Source organism: Bactrocera neohumeralis, unplaced genomic scaffold (genome assembly GCF_024586455.1).
Source record: "Bactrocera neohumeralis isolate Rockhampton unplaced genomic scaffold, APGP_CSIRO_Bneo_wtdbg2-racon-allhic-juicebox.fasta_v2 cluster09, whole genome shotgun sequence".
NCBI classification, from domain to species: Eukaryota; Metazoa; Arthropoda; class Insecta; order Diptera; family Tephritidae; genus Bactrocera; species Bactrocera neohumeralis.
In genome coordinates this window covers 10,843,226-10,867,106 of record NW_026089622.1, presented here as the reverse complement: position 1 = coordinate 10,867,106, position 23,881 = coordinate 10,843,226, and the positions used below count along the sequence as shown (strand labels likewise).

At 40.9% G+C, this 23,881-nt stretch overlaps 1 protein-coding gene across 10 annotated transcripts in view; it reads left to right on the top strand.

Annotated features, from left to right (window-relative positions):
* LOC126764471 (tubulin polyglutamylase TTLL5) overlaps positions 1-23,881 on the top strand; it is a 244,951-nt gene that overhangs the window by 35,290 nt on the left and 185,780 nt on the right. For 4 of the 10 annotated variants that reach the window (XM_050482151.1, XM_050482149.1, XM_050482150.1 and 1 more), the window contains exon 2: positions 517-544. The exons of the other annotated variants lie outside the window; for them this stretch is intronic. Coding sequence is in view for 1 of the 4 variants with exons in the window: in XM_050482146.1 (XP_050338103.1) it covers positions 517-544 (28 nt within the window). In the remaining 3 variants the exon portion in view is untranslated. The remainder of the gene's footprint in view (positions 1-516; positions 545-23,881) is intronic. 10 annotated transcript variants of the gene reach the window in all.

The window sequence follows — 23,881 nt, the reverse complement described above, 5'->3', positions numbered from 1 at the left end:
AACAAAAGTTAAATATTGAATAAAAATTATGTTTGCACTATTTAATATAAAATAAATGGTTAGAAAAGAATTAGTGAATTATTAGTGGATATAAAAGTTAAAAATGTTAGTGTAAAATTAAGTATAAATCGGAGAAACACGCGTTTTAATTAGTTGAATTTTTGAACTTTAAATTCAAATATCTCAAAAACCATAAGTCAGCGGCAACTTTATATATATTTTTTTTTGATCTGGAAGATCTCCTCTATCCGTACATACGCATTTTAACCCCGAAATCATGGGATGCTATTCTAAAATTTACCCGTAACTATTTTCATAAAAGGTAAAAGGTACTTAACAGAAACAATAAATTTAGTGACATAATTCATTTATTTATAAGTTATTCAGATGATATTTCCAAAAAATTATTTGTTAGATTAAAGTAAGATTCTTAGCTATATTGACTAAATATTCTTCAGGAACATAGTTTTCCCTTTCCATTAATACTGCCTTAATGTAACTCTCCCTTTTTTCCAGGTGTCGCCGTTTAGTTTGTTTTTCACCAGTGAGTATCTTTTGAATTTTGGTTTCTACCAAAACTTGTTCTTTAATCAAATTTGATATAAGATTGAATATATTTCCATGGTATTGCCAAACTAAGCACGAAAGACGCCGATGCCATGACTCAACATTATTTTGCGTTCTCGGAAGGTTATATATCACGTTTTCAAATACTGACCAATAATTTGGAGCATATACTGGGGCTTTAACCTTTTTATTTTTTAAGGGTTTCCCAAATATATAAGATTCTTCAAAAAATTTAGCAATTTTCATAAAATCCTTATTATCACTTTTCAATGCTTCAAAGTATGATGGTATTTCATCAGCAGGTACGAAAGCAAGAGCCTTTAGTTGCCTAATTTTAAGAGAGAACTCTTCATTTCTTCCATATTTCTTTTGAAGCCCTTCTTTTTGTATACGCCTCCAAATAATTTGGCCTAAATGGAAAAAACAGCCTTTGTATTTAACGTCTGGGAAAAAGTTTATAAAGGATTTGACGCTGGCTTTTTCAAAATCGGTTAAAATTATTTTCGGATTTAAGGAAATGTTATTATTACATGCGAATTTCATCAATTCATACAAAAATTCGTCATAGCATTTTTCACTTTTCTCTGTCATGATGCAATAAACAAGCGGTACAATTTCACTGCATGTGTTTGTACCTATGCGACCATGCATTGTAAACAATTGCCTCATGAAGGATGGAACAACTTTGAATGTGCCGTCCATTATCCATATGCTACTTTTTGCAAGTAAGCGGACGTTCTCTACAGTTGCCAACAAAACTATACATTGATTTCCGAACTTTTTTAATGAAACTAGAAATTGTTTCCCGTCGACTTTCTGCAAATGACACGGAATTTCCAAATCTTTTACACATTTTGTTTGTTTCAACTGTTGCTTCTGTCTTGCCCTATTGATTTTTTGGTTTTGGGCGGACGGTGTGGGTAAATATTTCCGAGAACTTTTGTTACATCGAGCCGTAGCTCTTGCAATAATTTGGCACGGTTTTTCTAAAAAATTAGTTGCATCATCCTTCAGTGATGTATTTGTCTTTAAGACATCGGCCTGGTATGCCATTGGATCATGGCTATGCTCCGTTGCACTTTTTATTAGTTCATGTAACCCATTATCTTTTAAAATTGTTGTCACCCGTCCTTTGCATAAAAATGATATTTTTTTATCGCAAATCCAATATACGCGGTTATCACGTTTTTTATCAATATTATACAGATAACCATTAAGAGAAAGTTTGGTACCACCTTTGTTTGAAATAAGAGTCTCCATGAAAATTATATAGTATATGTCCGTTTATTTAATATCAAAATGAACTGCCAATTTTCAAATATATTTTCTAAAATGACCGATGTCTTGTCAAAATTACAAAGGCTTTTTTCAAAGGCATCCGGATAAAATTATTTTCAAACTCGGTAAAAAATGTAAAATTTGCACTTCAAATTGCTTTTAAATATTTAAAGTAGGCTAGAATTTTGAATTGTAAAAACATTTGTATACATTTTATGTGCTGAACACATAGAGAGCGACATACTTCAAACGACGTCTGTCAAATGTTTAATTACACAAGTTCTTATGGATACAGTTATGTAGTCGTACAGCTGTCTAAATAACTGTGTCCTTAAAAACGTGTGTTTTTTAATATTTGATAGAGGTCGCTTGAAGTTTGTCACTTTCTATGTGTTCAGCACATGACTCTGCATTCTGCATTCTGCAGAGTTTCCTTTGTTATAATGGTTTAAAATTTTAATTAAATGTTAAAATTTTATAATTATGTTTATTTTAATGGAATAATATTAGTAAACAGCAAAAATAAGCAAGCATCTTTTTCTTCCATAGCACAGAGAAAGAATTCTATGGATTAAGGGTTATGATCCTGAGCGTGTTCGTGGCCGAAGGCCGCAGGGCCTCGAATGTACAAAAGAACCTTTCATAAAATAAAGTTCTTTTTAATTACTCAATTGTTATCCAAAATGTCTCTATCGATTAGTATTGTTTCTTCTTTGGGATATTGTACAAAAATTTCTTCTGTCCGTATTTCGAATTGTCGGCTTTTTGATTTGTCGGTGTTATGAGTTGTCGGTGTTTTAATTTGTCGGCGTTTTGATTTGTCGGTGTTTTAATTTGTCGGTGTTTTGATATGTCGGTATTTTGATTGTCGGAATTATAAATTTCGAGATTTTGATTGTCGGTATTACGTTATACACCCGAAACACAGAAAGTGAATTCTGCTGAATAAGCTTTATTGCTTGATTTGTCGGTGTTTTGATTGTCGGGACTCTAAATTTCGAGATTTTCGGCATTACGTTATACACCCAATGTCAACAGCCTGAAAATAGGCAATTACTTACCTGTTCATGGATTAATCATTGATATGGTATACATCGTCACCTTTCCAATGCAATATTGGGTATTGTAATGCATCGTAACTAGAATGAAATTCCGGAACACGTAATTGCTCATTTCTGCGATGAATCACGGGATTGAAACTGATAACCAGTAATTAGAATAGCAACCTAATCAATTGTCGGTGCATCGAATCGCCTTGCATGCTCTCCAAAAGGTGTTCTATTAGCCTTTATTACGATTTTGTGATTATCATTTGGCATACGATCGAGAACAATTTTGAACAATTGAAGTAATGCATTATGCTGATGGAAAAACCTTTGTGGCTCACGAATAATTTCTCGTCTTGCATTCGAAACAATTGCACAACGTTTTTAATGACCAATAAAATAAATTTGCAAGAATTTATGATCTGCACGACGTATTCGTCATCGCCTTCCAAGATTCAGTACAGGTGCTGAATCAACAGATCTATTTCATGCATTTCGTTCACGCTGCGATGATCGTTTTGGTAATGCCACATCATTTGCATTATGCGCCCGTTTGTATGAATGCACTCAAAAATATGTTTAAATATATAAATACAACGCAATAATTACTGTGACAATTTCCTTAAATCGAAGCCGAAATGAAATGACCGCATTAATGAAGAACCCTACGCCTAATGTTTGTAAATTTGTCTACGCACAACTTTTTATACATTGTTTCATGCGAAATCTCCATTGCCATCGACAACCAATGCCGAAGCTCATGTTTTGTCAAAGAGTCGAAGAATTGACACGACGACTAAGCTTCTTATTATGTTGGTAGAAAATCCGAGCTTTGTCGAAAAACACAAACTAACTATTGCCGATTGTTACCGCTTCTCTTGCCGCTGTAACAGGATTGCCTAAAACCAGCGTAAATATATATGGTAATGTGTGTATACATATTAGACTGCAACGAGTAAAAAAATTTTGTTCATAATCGGTTGATTTTGTCTGATTCTGTCAGTTCGATTCATGTACACGAATCGAACCGTTTGTCTTCAAATCAGCGATAGAGAACAACTTTGAATCACTAGCGATCAGCTTATACCTGATTTGTTTGTGAACGTTCGCATTAGCAGAAAATATCCGAAATGATGCATACTTATGCTTCAATGATTGAAATGGTCGACAGTGTTCGGTTTGTATATCATCCCCTAAACACTAAACTTTACTCGTGCACATCTGTTTTATTTGAAATATGTACATACATATATGTATGTAAACTCGGCGAAAAAAAAAATAATATTCCTTTTTTTTTATAGTAGGGGGAAGCATCGAAAGCCGGAGTGGGGAACTTTAATCCGCTAAACCTAACCTACTCCCAGCTCAAGACTCTCCCACGGAACCACCGGCTAAGTATTACTTCGTAGGAGCTACAAGACATCTAAGTTGTTCAAAAAGTCTCAGTTTTGTCATTATGGATGCTGACGCTTCACTGACAGCTTTCCATTTATCAGTCGACTGACACATGTGTGTCGTTAAATTATCGACTGTAAAACTGCCACCGAGTGTGGTTTTTAGTTTTTCCCTTGTATTTGAAAATCTAGGGCAATAAAATAGTACATGTTCAGAGTCTTCTATATGCTTTGTACACGTCGGACAGTTCGGACTAATGTCATTGTGGAATCTGAAAAGGTAGCTTCTGAAGCACCCATGCCCACTAAGTATTTGGGTCAGATAAAAGTATAGGTCCCCATGTCGTCTATCAATCCAAGAGTGGATGTCCGGTATAAGTCGGTTAGTCCAACGCCCTTTGGATGGATGAGGAATTCCACCGCTCCTGCCACATTTTAATGCTCTTGTTCCTCTCCTCTGTCTTTGCCGATACTGTTTTAGGCGATGATAGATGAAATAAACGGTGGAGTTCATCTCCCTGGATGTCAATGGGCGGCATGCTGGCTAATACTTCAACAGCGTCGGTTGATATAGTCCGGAAAGCACTTATTACCCGAATTGCAGAAAGCCTATGCACTGCAATTATCTGTTTAGCATACGATTTTATATCCATTGCCTGTATCCATACTGGCGCCGCATACAGTATTACGGAACTCATTGCTTTCGCCATTAAGAATCGCCGGCTGGAACGCACGCCTTTATTGGTCATCATTCCCGATAGGGCATTATAAATTTTGTTTGCCTTCGCGGAAGAATACGCCAGGTGTTCTTTAAATTTTAACTTGGAATCCAATATTACTCCCAGATACTTCAGTTGCGGCTGTGAAGTAGTCTTGCACTCCCCTATGGTGAGCTCCATCCGTTCTTCTATCTTCCTAGTGCTTATGAGTAAAACTTCTGTTTTCTCCTCCGCCAGTTTCAGACTCACAGAAGAGAGTCATTGGCGTAGACCATTTAAGCACTCATTACATTTATTTCTCAGGTCGGCTAATTGTTTGGCCACTGCTACCACCCCAAGATCATCCGCATAAGCTACTAGTTTCACGTCTGCTGGTTGCTGTCTTCTTAGCACCCCGTCGTACATAAGGTTCCATAATATTGGGCCTAACACTGAGCCTTTGTCCGTGTCAAAAATCAGCCTTCTGTTTTTAAAATAACTCGTTATTATGTTTATGAGGTATTCAGGGGCTCTTATTTCATTTAGGGCTTTGATTATGTCTGCCCATTTTGAGAAGTTGAATGCATTCTTGACATCCAGGGTAATACTTACGCAGTACTTTTTTGTGCCACCTTTCCATCTTTTGCCACTTACTGCACATTTCGCAGTATCGACGACTTCTCGTAGTGCGTCAATAGTGGATCTCTGTTTTATAAAGCCGTATTGTCTCTCTGATAATCCGCCGGCTTTCTGGATTGCTAACTCCAAGCGGTTTCTTATTATATTCTCGTACACTTTACCCATTGTGCCGAGCATACACAGAGGTCGGTACGATGAAGGTTCTTCAGGTAGTTTCTTTGGTTTTGGGAGCAGAACCAAACGCTGTACTTACCAAGAGACAGGGAATACCTCTTCCTTTATACAAGCGTTATACATTTTAGCGCTTACGCGATTATAGCCGAGTTAACAACAGCGCGCCAGTCGTTTCTTCTTTTCGCTACGTGGCGCCAATTGGATATTCCAAGCGTAGCCAGGTCCTTCTCCACCTGGTCCTTCCAACGGAGTGGAGGTGTTCCTCTTCCTCTGCTTCCCCCGGCGGGTACAGCGTCGAATACTTTCAGAGCTGGAGTGTTTCATCCATTCTCTCAAAAACTCCGAACGTCGACTCATCAGTTGTTGACATCGTCCAAGCCTCTGCACCATATAGCAGGACAGGAATTATGAGTGACTAATAGAGTTTGGTTTTTGTTTGTCGAGAGAGGACTTTGCTTCTCAATTGCCTACTCAGTCCGAAGTAGCACCTGTTGGCTCTTCTAGGCTGACATTGTTGGTGGTGTTTACGCTGGTTCCAAGATAGACGAAATTATCTACAACTTCAAAGTTATGACTGTCAACAGTGACGTGAGTGTCAAGTCGCGAGTGCGCCGACTGTTTGTTTGATGACAGGAGATATTTCGTCTTGCCCTCGTTCACTGCCAGACCCATTTCTTTTGCTTCCTTGTCCAGTCTGGATAAAGCACAACTAACGGCGCGGGTGTTGAGGCCTCTTATAAAAGATGGTACCGTCTCTATTTAGTTCTGCAGCTCGAACTATTTTCTCCAGAAGGAGGTTGAAGAAATCGCACGATAGGGAATCACCTTGTCTGAAACCTCGTTTGGTATCGAACGGCTTGGAGAGGTCCTTCTCAATTCTGACGGAGCTTTTCGTGTTACTCACCGTCAGTTTACACAGCCGTATTAGTTTTGCGGGGATACCAAATTCAGACATCGCGGCATAGAGGCAGCTCCTTTTCGTGCTGTCGAAAGCAGCTTTGAAATTGACGAAGAGGTGGTGTGTGTCGATTCTTCTTTCACGGGTCTTTTCCAAGATTTGGCGCATGGTGAATATCTGGTCGGTTGTTGATTTTCCAGGTCTAAAGGTCCAATCATTTTGTTGGCGATAGGCTTTAATCTTTCACACAATACGCTCGATAGAACCTTATATGCGATGTTGAGGAGGCTAATCCCATGGTAGTTGGCGCAAATTGTGGGGTCGCCTATTTTATGGATTGGGCATAGCACACTTAAATTTCCTTGTTCTTTTGCACTTTCCGAAAAGCAAGCAAATACCGAGTTGTTGACGAGTGCTCTTAGAGAGCAGGAGTGCAAGCCGAGTAGAAAATCGTTCGGTTGTCTGTTGTGATTGCAGCTTCTCGACGTCGAACCTTCCTTGTATTTGTTGGCGTGCGTTTTTTGCTGCACAGAGGCGGGTGCGAATCTTAGCTGCAACAAGATAGTGGTCCGAGTCGATGTTAGGACCTCGGAGCGCACGCACATCTAAAACACTGGAGACGTGTCTCCCGTCTATCACAACATGATCGATCTCGTTGGTAGTTTTTCGATCCGGAGACAGCCAGGTAGCTTGATGAATGAATATAATCAGGTGAAAACTTGCCTTAGGCCCAATATAAGTGATATTAAGGATTTTGAAACATCCGGCTGGCTTTACTTACCACAAATTATTCATGAGCAACCATTACATTCACCTAAAGAGACAGTTTGATTTAGTGAAATCATCGGTCCGTACTTCTTTCGAAATGAAGCTGGTAACATCGTTACTGTCAACGGAGTGCGGTATAGATCAGAGATAACCAAATTTTTATGGCCGCAATTGGAAGAAGTTAATCTTGACAACATGTGGTATGTCCCACACAACAAGTTATTGTTAGAAAAGTTGGAACTTCGATTATTTCAAGAAATTGTGACATTGAATGGCTTTCAAGAAGTCGTGATTTAACACCATTAGACTACTTATTGTGGAGTTATATAAAAAAAGTGTTCAATATTCATGTAAGAACAATTAAAAAAACATCACACATTTACTGCCAATGTACAGTAATTTGTGCTTATGTATACCGCTTATTTACGTAAGTAGTGGCTTAAGGAAGAGGAAGACCTCCACTCCGTTGGAAGGACCAAGTGGAGAAGGACCTGGCTTCGCTTGGAATATCCAATTGGCGCCACGTAGCGAAAAGAAGAAACGACTGTCGCGCTGTTGTTAACTCGGCTATAATCGCGTAAGCGGTTTCTACGCCAATTAAGAAAGAAGAGTGGCTTAACTCAAAAAGTCAGTTTTTAAAAGAGTGGCTTAGAGTGGAAAACACCATCAAATTATTGAATAAACTAATGGAATGTATTATATTAAATAAAATGCTGAGCGTAAGTGAACTTAAAAGTGTGTGTTAAAGCTTATTAAGATATTATTTTCAACAAATATAAATACAATTATCTTACCTTTTCACTTACATACATACATATATCGTTTTGACACAAAATATCTTGTTCTAAAAAAAACTTCACCCTGGCACAACTGCGATAGGCCGCTGTTGCGTTAAAAATAATATGACATAACAAGTGGAATAATATCACATTGTGTGTTATTTTTTACACAATATGGACAATGATATTGCGCACATTTATGCATACTCAACTTAAAAATGTTTTCTGAGTGATTATTGTAAATGACCTATATGTATATACATACTAGCTGACACCGCAGTCGTTGTCCTGCGTGAAATAATGTGTTTAGAAATGAAAAAGTTGAATTTATCATTTCACTTTTTTTCAATGTTTCGCAGCTTGATAAACAACATTTTTTGGTTTCTGTTCCGGTGTATAGAAAAGATGGTTTTCCAACTCGTGAGCAGGCCACGTATATCTGGCCGAGTGAAAAGCATAGCATTTCCAAATGTATACCATACACTATGCGACTATCCTTGTGTCTGAAATGCAATTTTCACTGGAAACTGAATACGTTTGAACTGAAATGGCAAATCGTTAGAACTCAGAAGAATTCGTAGAATCAAGCATTCTGCCCCTTTGTATTCGATAGGTGCATCACAATCAGTCAGGTTCCATTACACAGTTTCGGCGCGTGAAGATTGTGGAACATAATAACGACAGATCCAACTTTGAGACGCAAATGATGCGGTGGCATACCAAGCCTATTCAAAGAATTTAGAAATTCCACGATCGATCAATTTGTATGAGCGCAAGTCTCCCGGAATTTGACTTTGAATCTTCAAGTTTAAGTCAACAACATCGGTATTTTTGGCAGCTAACATTGCGCGTGCACTTAAGGAATTGTAGTTACGATAATTTGTCCAATGTCCGAATATTCGTTATGAGTTCATCTTTGGTGAATTGCTAAAGGGAAGATGGAATTGATATCAAACCTCCGGAAGTATCAACCGGAATTTACCCATTTCCAATTCTTAGCGAATACGATGTAAAATGTCTTCGGCAATGTCATTTTTGTTCGTATTCCATAATTGACGCTAATTTGATGTCTGATCATCGCGAAATGTGTGCGAACTTCATTCCAGTGATTATCATGTTCCAGCAATTGTAATTGTAATTGTATGTATAATATCAAGATATTTCCGAATAGAGCAAGTTCTCGCAAACGGTTCACTGACGAAAGTTGAGAAAAAACTCGTAAATGTTAATTTTGTTGCTGGGGGTGTTTTCTCTGCCTGTACTGTATTCTCTGTGTTGAAATAGACTATTTGGCCATTCTCCAAATTAACTGCGAGACGCACAACAGTCGGAAAACGTTCATGAATCGCAAAAGTATGTAAATATCACACAAAGCGCTTTATTGCAGTTCAAGTATCGACCGTATCGTTCAAGATCAGTACCCGACATGTTGCTTCTTTTGGTGACGTATTTACACACGTATTTTATCGATTACACCAAACTGCAATACGCAACATTGACATGACTTTTGAATGTGAATTAGACAACAGTGGCGAATATGGTACGATCCATATGTTGTGGACTTCGATGTGTTGTTAACTTCGATATTCACGCCTTTAAATTGAATGTTAAATGTTCTGCCATTGTCATCTGGTGAGCGACGCTGATACAGTGGATATCCATCATTTCTAGTTTGTGTTTCCGAAAGAAAATCACCTGGATAGTGTTTCGTACATTTATTGTCAGACATACAAACCGAAGTGGTATTGTGATGTCCGTAAGGTACATGAACCATATTGGTTTCGTATAATTCTGATTCTATCTCTGGATCAGGAATTTCCGCAGAAATGATTTCATCAATTTGATTTGGTGTAACCACCATCCACCATCCAAAGAAGAATATGTGCGTGCGGCAAACCTCTCTTTTGGCACTCAACAGAGTACATCCAGCATCTAACAGTACCACATATACGTTGCTTTAAGATAAAGTTTACAAAACATCGCAACTGTTGTTTGAAAAGTTGTCCTCTGGTATCGTGACGATCGCTTGCTGATTGCCCGCGATCCATAATTTCATTCGAATGTCATCGCATCCTGGGAATAGTCGGTCATGTGCCATGGGCTGTCAATATACATACTTATGTTGATGCCAAAACGAACGCGACCTCTTCGTGGCATCGTAACAAATTTCAATCTGTAATTGAGCACTTTGTGTGAAACACATTCACGGAATAAATTTCAATAATTTTTTTTTGAATAACCGGAATAAAGAAAGCAAACGACAAATTCGACAATTGAAAAACAAAAGGAAAAAAGTTGAAAAAAAATTTTTGTATGAAAAAAAGTTATTTTTTTGGAATTGTCCAACTTTCCGACTTTTCCTCACGAAAAGCATACGGTTTTTTTTATTTCTAAACTTTCCTCGATCCACAGTGAACAACCTCTGAAAATTTCATCAAGATTGGTTCAGCTGTTCTCGAGCATTAGCGTTACTAACAGCATTCATTCGTTTGTATGGTAAAAAGAAAAGGGCTCTTTTTAGGAGTTTTCCGGCAATTCCAATTTAAATCCATAAAAACCATCCTTGAGCCTCAACGAACATTTTAAAAAAAGAATTGGCAAAATTGGTCCAGGCGTTTTTGAGTAAGATAGATAAGATAAGAATATTATTGAGGTTCTGCACCGCGACCTTGGGTCTATTGTGCCCTCTCCTGTATCACATGACCTCCCAAAGCCCCAGCAGTCTGAAAAATTCCAGTAGTTTGCCGGGCGCTAGTGAGGTGATGTGATCCCTGCTGATAAAGATGGAATCCAGGGCCTTAAGCCTTTTTCCACAGATTGCTGTGCAATCTAGGATGAGGTGTGCTGGTGTTTCCTGTTCCAGGTCGCAGAACCGGCAGTTGGCACAGGAGACCATGCCCATGTTGGACAGGTGCTTCCTGAGCTTGCAGTGCCCTGTGTAGACTGCGACGAGGATTCGGAATTTCTCACGGGGGAGGTTAATTAATTCCTTAAACCTGGAGAGGTTATATCCTCCTAGGAGCAGCTTGGCGTGGCGCATACTTACTGCCTGCCGCCAGTGCCGCTCTCTCTCCTCTCTCTCCTCCGTGCGGAGCAGCTCCTTAAGAATGTGGGGTCCTGCTGCTACGAACGGCTCTGGTCCCCACATCTTGGACGCTGCCGCCGTGCGGGCCAGCTCGTCAGCCTTCTCGTTCCCTTCTACTCCCTTATGCCCTGGTACCCAAATTAGGTGCACCCGGTTGCACAGGGACAGGCGGTTTAGCCTTCCTATGCATTCTTCTACTAAAAGCGATTTGGTCTCGTACGATGAGATTGCTTTTAGTGCCGCTTGACTATCGCTGAGAATAGCTATGCGCTGGTTACGGTAGTTGCGGCTGAGGTTGATTTCAGCGCACTGACTGATGGCAAGAACTTCAGCCTGGAAGATGCTTGGGAAGCAGCCCATAGGTATGGATAGCTTGGTTCGCGGACCCGCAATACCTGCCCCAATGCCTTCCGGTGTTTTCGAGCCATCTGTGTACCACTGAATGGTACTGTCTTCCAGCAGTCTTTCCAGCGTGGAGTCGTTCCACTCCTTCTTACTGCCTAGAGTTACTTTGAAATGCTTTTTGAAGTTTATTTTCCTTGTTGTGCCGTCTCTTGGGAGGAGGGCCAGCGGTGTGCTCTCCGCTAGAGCGTCCATCTGTCTGGAGGACATTATCTTCCCTCTCCCGCAGCCTTCTGCTGACATTAGCAGCATGGTGTGCTTTGCTGCTAGCTTGATCACCTGATGCAGCGGTGTGAGCTCTAATAAGACTTCCAGTGCCACTGTGGGGCATGTACGCATTGCCCCCGAAGCACAGACACACGCAAGTCTTTGCAGCTTTGACAGTCTCTGAATCACAGAGGACTGTGCTGCTTTGGTGGCCCAGACAACCGCTCCATAGGTGACGATGGGCCTTACTATCATGGTATACAGCCATCTCATGATGTTTGGCTTGCATCCCCATGATCTGCCATCTAGGCGTCTGCAAATCATAAGTGCTCTTGTTGCTTTGGACAGTGTTAAGTCCAAATGCCTGCTCCATTTCAGCGTTGAGTCTAGGGTGACGCCAAGGAATTTGACCTCCCTAGACATTTCCACCTCTGTGCCTCCAATTGTTAGGGTCCTCAGGCCCGGAAGAGATCTCCGCCTAGTGAATGGGATCACGGTGGTTTTTGCTGGGTTGATGTTTAACCCTACCGTGTTACACCATTCCTTCGCCAAGTTTAAGCCCCTTTGAACAATGTCACAGAGAGTGTTCTCAAATCTTCCTCTCGCCATTATGACAATGTCGCCCGCGTACCCTTGACAGCGGATTCCATTACTGGTGAGCAACTCGAGTAGTTCGTCTACTATCAGGCTCCAAAGCAGAGGGGACAGAACTCCACCCTGTGGGCAGCCCCTCGTGGTGCCAAGACGAATTTTACTTCCTCCCACTGTTGTTTCTGCAACCCTAGTGCGCAGAAGGGCTTCTATCCATCTGCGTATCGAGGGGTTCACGTTCCTTCTCTCGAGTGCTTTGATGACGCTAGTGTGAGACGCATTATCAAAGGCCCCCTCGATATCAAGAAAGGCGCAGATCGCAACCTCGCCGTTATCCAGCGAATCCTGCAGCTCAGACGCGAGTTGGTACAGAGCGGTGTTTGTAGATCTACCTGCCCTGTACGCGTGTTGTCTGGCATGTAGGGGTGCAATCTTTAGCGCTTCCGATCTAATATGGTTGTCTATTACTTTTTCCATCCCCTTCAGCATGAAGGACGTGAGACTAATAGGCCGGAACGATTTGGCTAACGAATAGTCTCTCCTCCCTATCTTGGGGATGAAAATCACTTTTGCTATTCTCCACGGCTCGGGGATATACGACATCGCCAAGCTGTCCCTCATCAGCCCTAGCAGGTGTGGCAGGAGAGTATCCATACCTTGCTACAATAGGGCCGGGAAGACGCCGTCCACTCCCGGTGACTTGTAGCTCGAGAAGGAGGCCAGTGCCCATCTGACTGAATCTGCAGTGAACAGGTTCCTTGCAGTCAGCCAGTCTGAGCGATCCGGCCTGCGTGTGACCAAGGTTGGGGTTAGGTCAGCTTGAGCCGTCTCCGGGAAGTGCGTTTGTAAGAGTGTTTCTGCCCTCTCCTCCGCGCTTTTCGTATATGTCCCGTCCTGTCTCTTTAGGGATAATACTGCGTCCGTCTTACCCTTCGACAACGCCCTGTGCAGTCGAGCTGCCTCCGGGGTCGAGGAGACGCTATCACAGAATTTCCTGAAACTGTTTGACTTGGCAAGCCTAATCTCCTTGTTGTAGGCTGTGCCATTTGTAGTCCTCCCAGCTGCCGGTGCGCTTGGCTTTGTTGAACAGCCTACGCACCTTGAGTCTGAGGGCTGAGAGTTTACTGGACCACCAGGGGCAGCCTTGTTTGCTGGTGGTCGCTTTCAATGGACAGGCACAATGATAGGCGTCCACAATGGACTGGGTTATAGCACTCAGTTTGCTCTCCAGTCCAACTGTGGTGGACCTAACATCCGCCTGCTCCACTACACTTATATTCCTACTTTAGATCTCTTTGAAAGTGCCCCAATTTGTATTTCTAGGGGTACGAGTCGGAGGTCGGTCCCCGACTACCACCCTCAGAGCAAAACGAATGATCCTGTGATCTGACAGTGAGGGCTCTTTTGATACCCGCCACTGCGAAATCAACCCGATCATGTTGTCATTGCTTAGGGTAATGTCTAGGACCTCCCTGCGGATACTTGTTACAAAGGTTGGCTCACAACCCACATTCTCAATGTTAATATTATTACTAATTATAAATTCAAGCAGTGACTCACCCCTCATGTTGCAGTTCGTGCTACCCCATTCCGTGTGATGAGTATTTGCGTCACATCCTATGGTCAGGGGGAGATTGTTGGATTTACAATACTCCACCAGACCAAGTATCGATGGGGGGGGGGGTGCTGTGGCTGTCTCTCCCGAAAGTATGCGGATGCAAGGACGAAGTCCGATCCTTCCTTGTCGTTCACCTGCACCGCCACCAGGTCTTGCGTTAGAAACTCTGAAATACAGAAAAAGTCTATATCGGCTCTAACGACTACACAAGATCGGGGTCTCTCGCTAGAGAGATCCCATATTACCTTGCTCCTTCTCATGTTGAGGCCTCTTACCCAGGTTATCCGAGATGAACCTCTTCACGATGACTGCCGAGGCTGCCGATGCGTGATGTATGTTCACCTGGGCCACTTCTATGCCGGTGCTGGAGCCTAAAGAATCGGTTCCATGAGAGACAGGTCCCCGTCTTCATCCCCTTCATCGACCTGCATCTCCAGCCCTTCCAGAAGCTCCTGGGTGGATGGCATCGTGTCTTCTCTTCCGTTGCTCTCGTCTGCATCCGCGGCGGTGGTCGCAACCTGCCCAGCCGAGATGGGTTCGCTGGGGGATTCGTTATCCTTACCCGAAACCACAGCTGCAGTCGCCTCATGCGCCGCTGGGCGAGTTACGGGTGGAGCTGGTGCTACGTTCATCCCCGTCTTATCTTCTTGGCTCGTGGACGCAGCCTTGGGCCTCCATGGCCGCACCACAATCTTGCCGAAGCGGAAATTCAGTCTGAATCCCTTCAGCCTTATGTACTTGTAGGACTCGTCGTCCATCATGATGTTGAGGTTCCACACGGAACCCACAACACTGCTTGCTACAACTTTCCACGCCGAGGTACTTAAACCTTCGTTCTGGTTTCTCACCAGATTGAGCGCGAAGTCGTAGCTATCATCTGCACTTCTCGGAAAGAACGCCACCATGCTGTGCCGGGCCCTTCCAACCCACTAGCCTTGGCGTGATCTCCTTCAGCCAGGTGGCCGACTTCTCTTCCTGGCAGTCGATCAGCAGCATGCCGCCCTTGAAGAAGATGCCGTTAAAGGCGGCAGTGAACCTGTCGCCGATAGACAGGGCCTTTACCAGGCAGTCCTGGAGGGCTGTAAGTTGCTCAGGCCCTAGGGCCTCCGCCGGGTAATTACGGGGCACCACTGCCATTCGAATGCTACTTACAGCCTCGGAGTATTTACGGCTCGCGGTACTTATTGGCTGCTGGTTGGGGTTGGAGCGCTTACCACTGGCCTCCTGTGGTTTATCTTCCCGTATTCTCTTGGGCTTTGGTAGCACCTGAGGCGTTATTTGGCCACCCTTCCTTTTCTCTGATCGACTAGGTGCCTCTTGGGTCGCCGGCCCTGCTGCGCTCCGTTCCTCCAACGAGGCTGCTTTAGCACGACGACGCCTTCGATTCCTGCGTTTTGTCGCTGCCGATCCACCCCTGGTCATGCCGTCCTCAAGGAATCTTAGGTACCACTTAAGAGTGGCTCCACTCATTCCCGCTCTACGTGGGTCGTCATGACCTCCTGGCCGTCCTGGCTCCGGGGTACAAGGAATGTTCCCTCGTTGCCGTCTTCTTTTACGTTCACCCCTTGATTCCACTTTCGTGAAACCACCCTCCTCTCCGCAGTCGATCCTGCTCGAGGGGGTTGTGGGGGTAGCGTTTGCGCGAATTGCTGTTGACGCGCTGCGCTGAGTGCCGCTGCAAGAGGGCACATCGTCGTCGTCGTCGCGCGCGTGCTCTTCAAAGAGTGCACGTTCTTCCGCCGACAGGGCGTCCGGGAAGCTAAACTTTCGCTTAGCCCCTGGGCCACTCTTGCTTGCGGTACTCTTGCTGCTGCTGTCCGTGTCCGCCGTTTTGATTGTCGTTGCTTTGGTCGTTGCCGTTGTTGTTGTTTGTTGCTGTTGTTTTTGTGGTTGTTGTTGTTGTTGTTGATCCATCTTGTTCTTACGACCGTTCGGCTCGTGTTGTAAGCCTCCCGGTCTAGTCTTAAAGAAGGGGAGTCTAAAAATCCGCTGCGCCAGAGCCCCTTGACGCAGTAAGGCCACCGTTACTTCCCAAGGCGGCCCGGTGTTGGGAAGGCTCCGTGTGAATACAGCCGAATTTACCTCCTGGCTGCAAATCATCCAATGGGCACGGGTCGCATAACACCCTGGATTAGGAGGTGGTAGCTCTTGGTCACCGTGCACATGCAGCCTCCATCAGCCACCGGGGGCGATGCTCTGCAGCATCATCCTCGATGGCTGAGAGATGCTGTGCTGTGCTGCGGTTTAAGCCCCTGCACCACGACAAGGTGCCTACCATTCGCAGAGTAATTCGCCAGCATTTAAAATCATGTTCGTTTTTATTTCCTTTTTAAAGTCGTATTTTAAAATTTATTTTCTTCATAATTTTTTTTTTCGGAAAATTTTCCAATTTTCTTAAGTATTCTCCTTGTTTGGGCGGAGACCTGTCCGAATTGGTGGTAATCACCGAGATCGGTGCAGGCGTTCTCCAGTTATAAGCGTAGTAACTAACGTCACTTTCTTTTATATATCGGGTGATTTTTTTGAGGTTAGGATTTTCATGCATTAGTATTTGACAGATCACGTGGGATTTCAGACATGGTGTCAAAGAGAAAGATGCTCAGTATGCTTTGACATTTCATCATGAATAGACTTACTAACGAGCAACGCTTGCAAATCATTGAATTTTATTACCAAAATCAGTGTTCGGTTCGAAATGTGTTTCGCGCTTTACGTCCGATTTATTTTTGTTCAGCGATGAGGCTCATTTCTGGTTGAATGGCTACGTAAATAAGCAAAATTGCCGCATTTGGGGTGAAGAGCAACCAGAAGCCGTTCAAGAACTGCCCATGCATCCCGAAAAATGCACTGTTTGGTGTGGTTTGTACGCTGGTGGAATCATTGGACCGTATTTTTTCAAAGATGCTGTTGGACGCAACGTTACGGTGAATGGCGATCGCTATCGTTCGATGCTAACAAACTTTTTGTTGCCAAAAATGGAAGAACTGAACTTGGTTGACATGTGGTTTCAACAAGATGGCGCTACATGCCACACAGCTCGCGATTCTATGGCCATTTTGAGGGAAAACTTCGGAGAACAATTCATCTCAAGAAATGGACCCGTAAGTTGGCCACCAAGATCATGCGATTTAACGCCTTTAGACTATTTTTTGTGGGGCTACGTCAAGTCTAAAGTCTACAGAAATAAGCCAGCAACTATTCCAGCTTTGGAAGACAACATTTCCGAAGAAATTCGGGCTATTCCGGCCGAAATGCTCGAAAAAGTTGCCCAAAATTGGACTTTCCGAATGGACCACCTAAGACGCAGCCGCGGTCAACATTTAAATGAAATTATCTTCAAAAAGTAAATGTCATGAACCAATCTAACGTTTCAAATAAAGAACCGATGAGATTTTGCAAATTTTATGCGTTTTTTTTAAAAAAAAGTTATCAAGCTCTTAAAAAATCACCCGATATATAGATATGGATTACTCGGTGTTACCCGAGGTTTAATAGGGAAAACAACTTTTGTTTTTTGAAAGATCAATTACCAAAATATGTTGACTTACAGAACCGGAGAGTTCGTTAAGCTTATGTAATTGTTTTTAGTCTTATGTCGTCGAGACCTAGAAATAATTTTACTACAGTTCATCTCGTTAAATAACATTTTGTGGGACTTAAGTAAAAGGATTTCTTGCTCTCGACACGCGCGAGCAACCCGCGTACAGTTGCCCGTGAGAGAATCAAAGGTGCCCAACTGAATGACAGCTACTTTTAGAGTTTGATCTTTGCTTTTATTTATTGTGATACAAAAAGCCATTTTGAAAGGAAATTCTAGGCGTTTGAACTGGAAGGGTAGGGTTTGTAGGTATTATAGGGATTCCGGGTGGCTAAATGAATCTCAGACCCCCCTCACAATTTTACACTCCCACATCACACACATTACATACACCACATCATCATTCCACACCACATCTTCATTCCACACCACATCTTCATTTCACACCACATCATCATCACATTCCACATCACACGCACACAACATCACGAATTCAACACACATGAGGACACCACACCAAAAGGAACAAAAGGGACTGACGGACAAAGCACCAGCTTCGTTTTGATTTCGACCGCGAACTCGGACAGTCAACTTACGTTCCTCCATGTCATTTTTAATTTCGTTGCGCATCTTGTTTTTATACTGCGATGTAAGTGACGCGAGTTTCTTTTCATTAATGTCTATGGTCCTTCGAAGCCGTACCGGAAGGCACCAGTGGTTAAAGTGATCAAAATTAAAAGTGAACACATTGAAAAAGAAATAGAAAAAAAACTAAGATTATAATACAAATAAACAAATATATAACAAATATAAAATTATACGTGGTGAAAAGGAAAAAAAAGGTAAAAGTGAAGTGACAAGGAAAAAAAAAATCAGAAGAAAAAATAAAATTGCATATACATATATTAATACAATACACAAAGTGCACTTTACAAAAAATACCAAGGAAAAAAAACCAAAGTCAGTGAGATATCAGGCGACAAAACTGTGGACAATACCACAAAATATATGTATATGTATACATACAGTGGATAGAACAAAATACAAACATACATATATTCTATTTCCAATTGCATTTACTTATATACACGTACATATTTATTACATATATATTCGAAAAAAAATATACATATGCATATAAACATATGGGATCTCACGTTAGGATTATTGCGAATACGCATATTCATATATACATACGTGCAAGTTGACACATGACTCCCACGCCATGACTTCCACTCTAAACATCACATCACTACGCTAGGGAACATGCGACATCAGCAGTTTTGCCCATCAACCTTGAAGTCATTATGCTCCCACGCCAGTTGGCAGCGCTCGCAATCGGATGCTAGCTGCCAACAGACTAAACAAAGTCTTTTATTGCTGACCACAAAGTATGAACAGCTGCGGTTCCAGTTTCTGTAATTCATAGAATAAGGTATATGAACTAACACATAGGTAGATGTTAGTTCAATTTTAGGTTAAGCCAATAATTTATATCAAGTTTCATTTTATTTCAAATGTATACCAATTCAACTTGCATATGGCACACGATTAGTCTATGCTATTTCAGAGAAGCGGGTAAATTCCTGCTAAAGCAAAACCAACAAAAATTGCGCGGTTTAATACATAAATTCACCACACTTACGATACATAAATCCACATTGGCATACATCCCGCAATACCCCTTGCGTTATGCATACATATATGTACAAAGTGCAGTGATCTCTAAACGAGATCCCTATAAGAATTACGGACACAAAAAATTATTATATAAAATCCGTTGAAAATTTTTTTTTTTTGTTTTATTTAGCGCCAATCAGAATTCCATGTCATGTGCTTCCTCGCAAAATTCAAGCGCACTTCCTTTCTAGCAACGTTTAGTGGGGGTTTTTTTCTTTAATTTCAGTCATTTTAAATGTGGAACACTACGTATCACTCTTCGAATTGTGGATAAGCTCGCTTTAACATTAACATTTGCCCTAATCTTTGCGGTCGAGGCGTGAGAGTTTGAGGCTTCTCTCAAAATTGCTATCTTATCAGCAGCGGAAATCACTCTCTTATTCCCTCCTTTGTTATTTTTGCCATAATTTAACTTATTGCTGAGGAATGCTGATATAACTTTACGACCTCTGCCCATTTTTTGTTGGATATTGAACTTATTGACAGCCCTGCTTCCTTGTAAGCTTCAATTTTGGATCTCTCCTAAACAGATAGTGATTTTCCTTCACCCATATTAAAGTGAATAGTTTACCTTAGCAGTATAAAAAACTTGGTTGCAATACGCATTCAACTGTTGAAGATAAACTGAAAAGAATTAGCATGTGCTAACCTGATGACGCAAAAATACAACTCACTTCTCCATCAAAAATAATAGAAAATAGCAAAAACCAAATAACGGGATCTTTCTTTCACATATTCTCTTTGCCAGTGATGGTGTATACGAAGATCAGAAAAATAGAGTAAAATAATTTTGATGCATCTTAACAAAAACAACTACAAGAGCAATTATATAAAGCTGATAGGGGGTGTGCTAACCTGATGATGCGCAGTGTATATCGACATCGGGTACAACTTAAATATAACATAAAAGGTTTTTCATAACATACTTATAAAATTTGTACATAGGTGTATTGTCACATATGTAGATACGCACATTGCTTCAAAGTCCACACTGGCATATATTCCGCGATACCCCTTGGGTTTTGGCTAACAAAATCAAGCAGGATTGCGTATAAAATATATTCAAAGTCCACATTGGCATATTTCCCGCAATACCCCTTGGTTTTTGATCAACAAAAACAAGCAGGATTGTGTAACCAACCAAAGCGTAATACATATGTACATACATGCATATGTACAAAGTGCATTGATCTCTAAAACGAGCGCTCATTAGCACATAATAAATAAAAGATCCACCTATAGGTATACCCTATAGGACATTTGGACGTAAAATATATATATAGTACAATATATATAGAAAAAGAAAACATATAAAATATTTCCGGTCAACAATAAATAATTAAATCAAATTTAAGCGATATTCTATATACGTGCAATATTTTACTTGATTTGGAAAACTCTTATTTACTTAAAAGAGTTCACGTCTAAACATTTCTTTCAAAACTCTTATTAACTTAAAAGAGTTCGCGATTACACACACCATCAAATACGTAAAGCTTCTTGTCGTATCAAGTTCGTTCAAAACTCTTATTACTTCAGAGTTCTCGTCTAATCATATAAATGCATATATAAACGAAAATATGTTTTGAAATCTCGGTCTATCAAAAAGCCATTGGTTTATTTATTTTTTTGAAACTCTCACATACAAAAGAGTCTTCTATGAAACATTTTATTTGTATACGAAACTTTTTTAAACATCTACAAGTCTAGTTTTCACTAAGACGTTTTAAAATATTCTATACATCTTTTAAATGAGCTCAGACTCAAAGGAATCTTAAACAACTCAGTTGCTAAAAGCTCCAAAGATGATTTCAGAAGAAAAAAGTCCGTGTACACCTGCAGATGCTACACGCTCTAAGCAAGGTCCTACCAAACAAAAAAGGGTGGAAGATATTTCATACACCAAATTTATTTCCGAGAGCAACAGTCTAATTCGATACTGCACTCGATTCTCATCTTCACCGATTCAAGATAATAATGAATCGGTATTAGAGATTAAAAAAGAAAATCTTGACAACCTCTGGACACGTCTCTAATCGTAGAATCTGACGACTCAGATCTACCAGAAAATTTTAAATCCTCGGCTTGCTCAAAATACGAAAATTGCTTAGACCAATTCGAAGAGACAAAAGCGATGATCTCTGATCAACTAAATTAATCAAATCAATTGCACCTACTCCACAACCGAGAGTAGAGCTGCCACAAAGACAAGCCCAAGAGGCAAGTTCAGGCATTCACCTTAAAGTGCCAGTATGGACAGATATATTTCATGGTGGTTATGAACAGTGGCCGTCTTTCCGGGACATGTTTACAGCTGTGTACATAAACCATCCTAAAGTATCACAAACGCAGAAATTGTATCAGCTCAGATACAAAACTAAAGGTCAAGCAGGCATAATAGTCAAACAGTTCGCTCTCAATGACGAAAATTTAATTTTTGCTTGGGAAGCTCTAAAAGCACGTTACGAAAACGAGACAATATTGGTCGAGAAACTTTATTATATTAATAAATTTACCAAAAATTCAGAAAGAAACAAGTGAATAATTCATAAAGCTTCAATTCTCTACTTCAAATTGTTTGTCGGCTTTATCGACACAGAATATTCCCACAGATAACTGGGACCCTATTCTGGTAAATATATGCACAGCTGCATTACCAGAGAAATCGTTACCTTTGTGGGAGTAATCGCTCTCATCGCGAAGAAAGTGCCCAACATGGCAGCAAATGAGAGAATTTCTTACTAGCCAATATGAAATTGCAGAAAGGGTAGATAAAAAACTAGTCAGAACGAAAAACGTTCAAAACGACCTCAATAGAAGCTGTGAGAGAATCAAAGGTGCCCAACTGAATGACAGCTACTTTTAGAGTTTGATCTTTGCTTTTATTTATTGTGATACAAAAAGCCATTTTGAAAGGAAATTCTAGGCGTTTGAACTGGAAGGGTAGGGTTTGTAGGTATTATAGGGATTCCGGGTGGCTAAATGAATCTCAGACCCCCTCACAATTTTACACTCCCACATCACACACATTACATACACCACATCATCATTCCACACCACATCTTCATTCCACACCACATCTTCATTTCACACCACATCATCATCACATTCCACATCACACGCACACAACATCACGAATTCAACACACATGAGGACACCACACCAAAAGGAACAAAAGGGACTGACGGACAAAGCACCAGCTTCGTTTTGATTTCGACCGCGAACTCGGACAGTCAACTTACGTTCCTCCATGTCATTTTTAATTTCGTTGCGCATCTTGTTTTTATACTGCGATGTAAGTGACGCGAGTTTCTTTTCATTAATGTCTATGGTCCTTCGAAGCCGTACCGGAAGGCACCAGTGGTTAAAGTGATCAAAATTAAAAGTGAACACATTGAAAAAGAAATAGAAAAAAAACTAAGATTATAATACAAATAAACAAATATATAACAAATATAAAATTATACGTGGTGAAAAGGAAAAAAAAGGTAAAAGTGAAGTGACAAGGAAAAAAAATCAGAAGAAAAAATAAAATTGCATATACATATATTAATACAATACACAAAGTGCACTTTACAAAAAATACCAAGGAAAAAAAACCAAAGTCAGTGAGATATCAGGCGACAAAACTGTGGACAATACCACAAAATATATGTATATGTATACATACAGTGGATAGAACAAAATACAAACATACATATATTCTATTTCCAATTGCATTTACTTATATACACGTACATATTTATTACATATATATTCGAAAAAAAATATACATATGCATATAAACATATGGGATCTCACGTTAGGAATATTGCGAATACGCATATTCATATATACATACGTGCAAGTTGACACATGACTCCCACGCCATGACTTCCACTCTAAACATCACATCACTACGCTAGGGAACATGCGACATCAGCAGTTTTGCCCATCAACCTTGAAGTCATTATGCTCCCACGCCAGTTGGCAGCGCTCGCAATCGGATGCTAGCTGCCAACAGACTAAACAAAGTCTTTTATTGCTGACCACAAAGTATGAACAGCTGCGGTTCCAGTTTCTGTAATTCATAGAATAAGGTATATGAACTAACACATAGGTAGATGTTAGTTCAATTTTAGGTTAAGCCAATAATTTATATCAAGTTTCATTTTATTTCAAATGTATACCAATTCAACTTGCATATGGCACACGATTAGTCTATGCTATTTCAGAGAAGCGGGTAAATTCCTGCTAAAGCAAAACCAACAAAAATTGCGCGGTTTAATACATAAATTCACCACACTTACGATACATAAATCCACATTGGCATACATCCCGCAATACCCCTTGCGTTATGCATACATATATGTACAAAGTGCAGTGATCTCTAAACGAGATCCCTATAAGAATTACGGACACAAAAAATTATTATATAAAATCCGTTGAAAATTTTTTTTTTTTTGTTTTATTTAGCGCCAATCAGAATTCCATGTCATGTGCTTCCTCGCAAAATTCAAGCGCACTTCCTTTCTAGCAA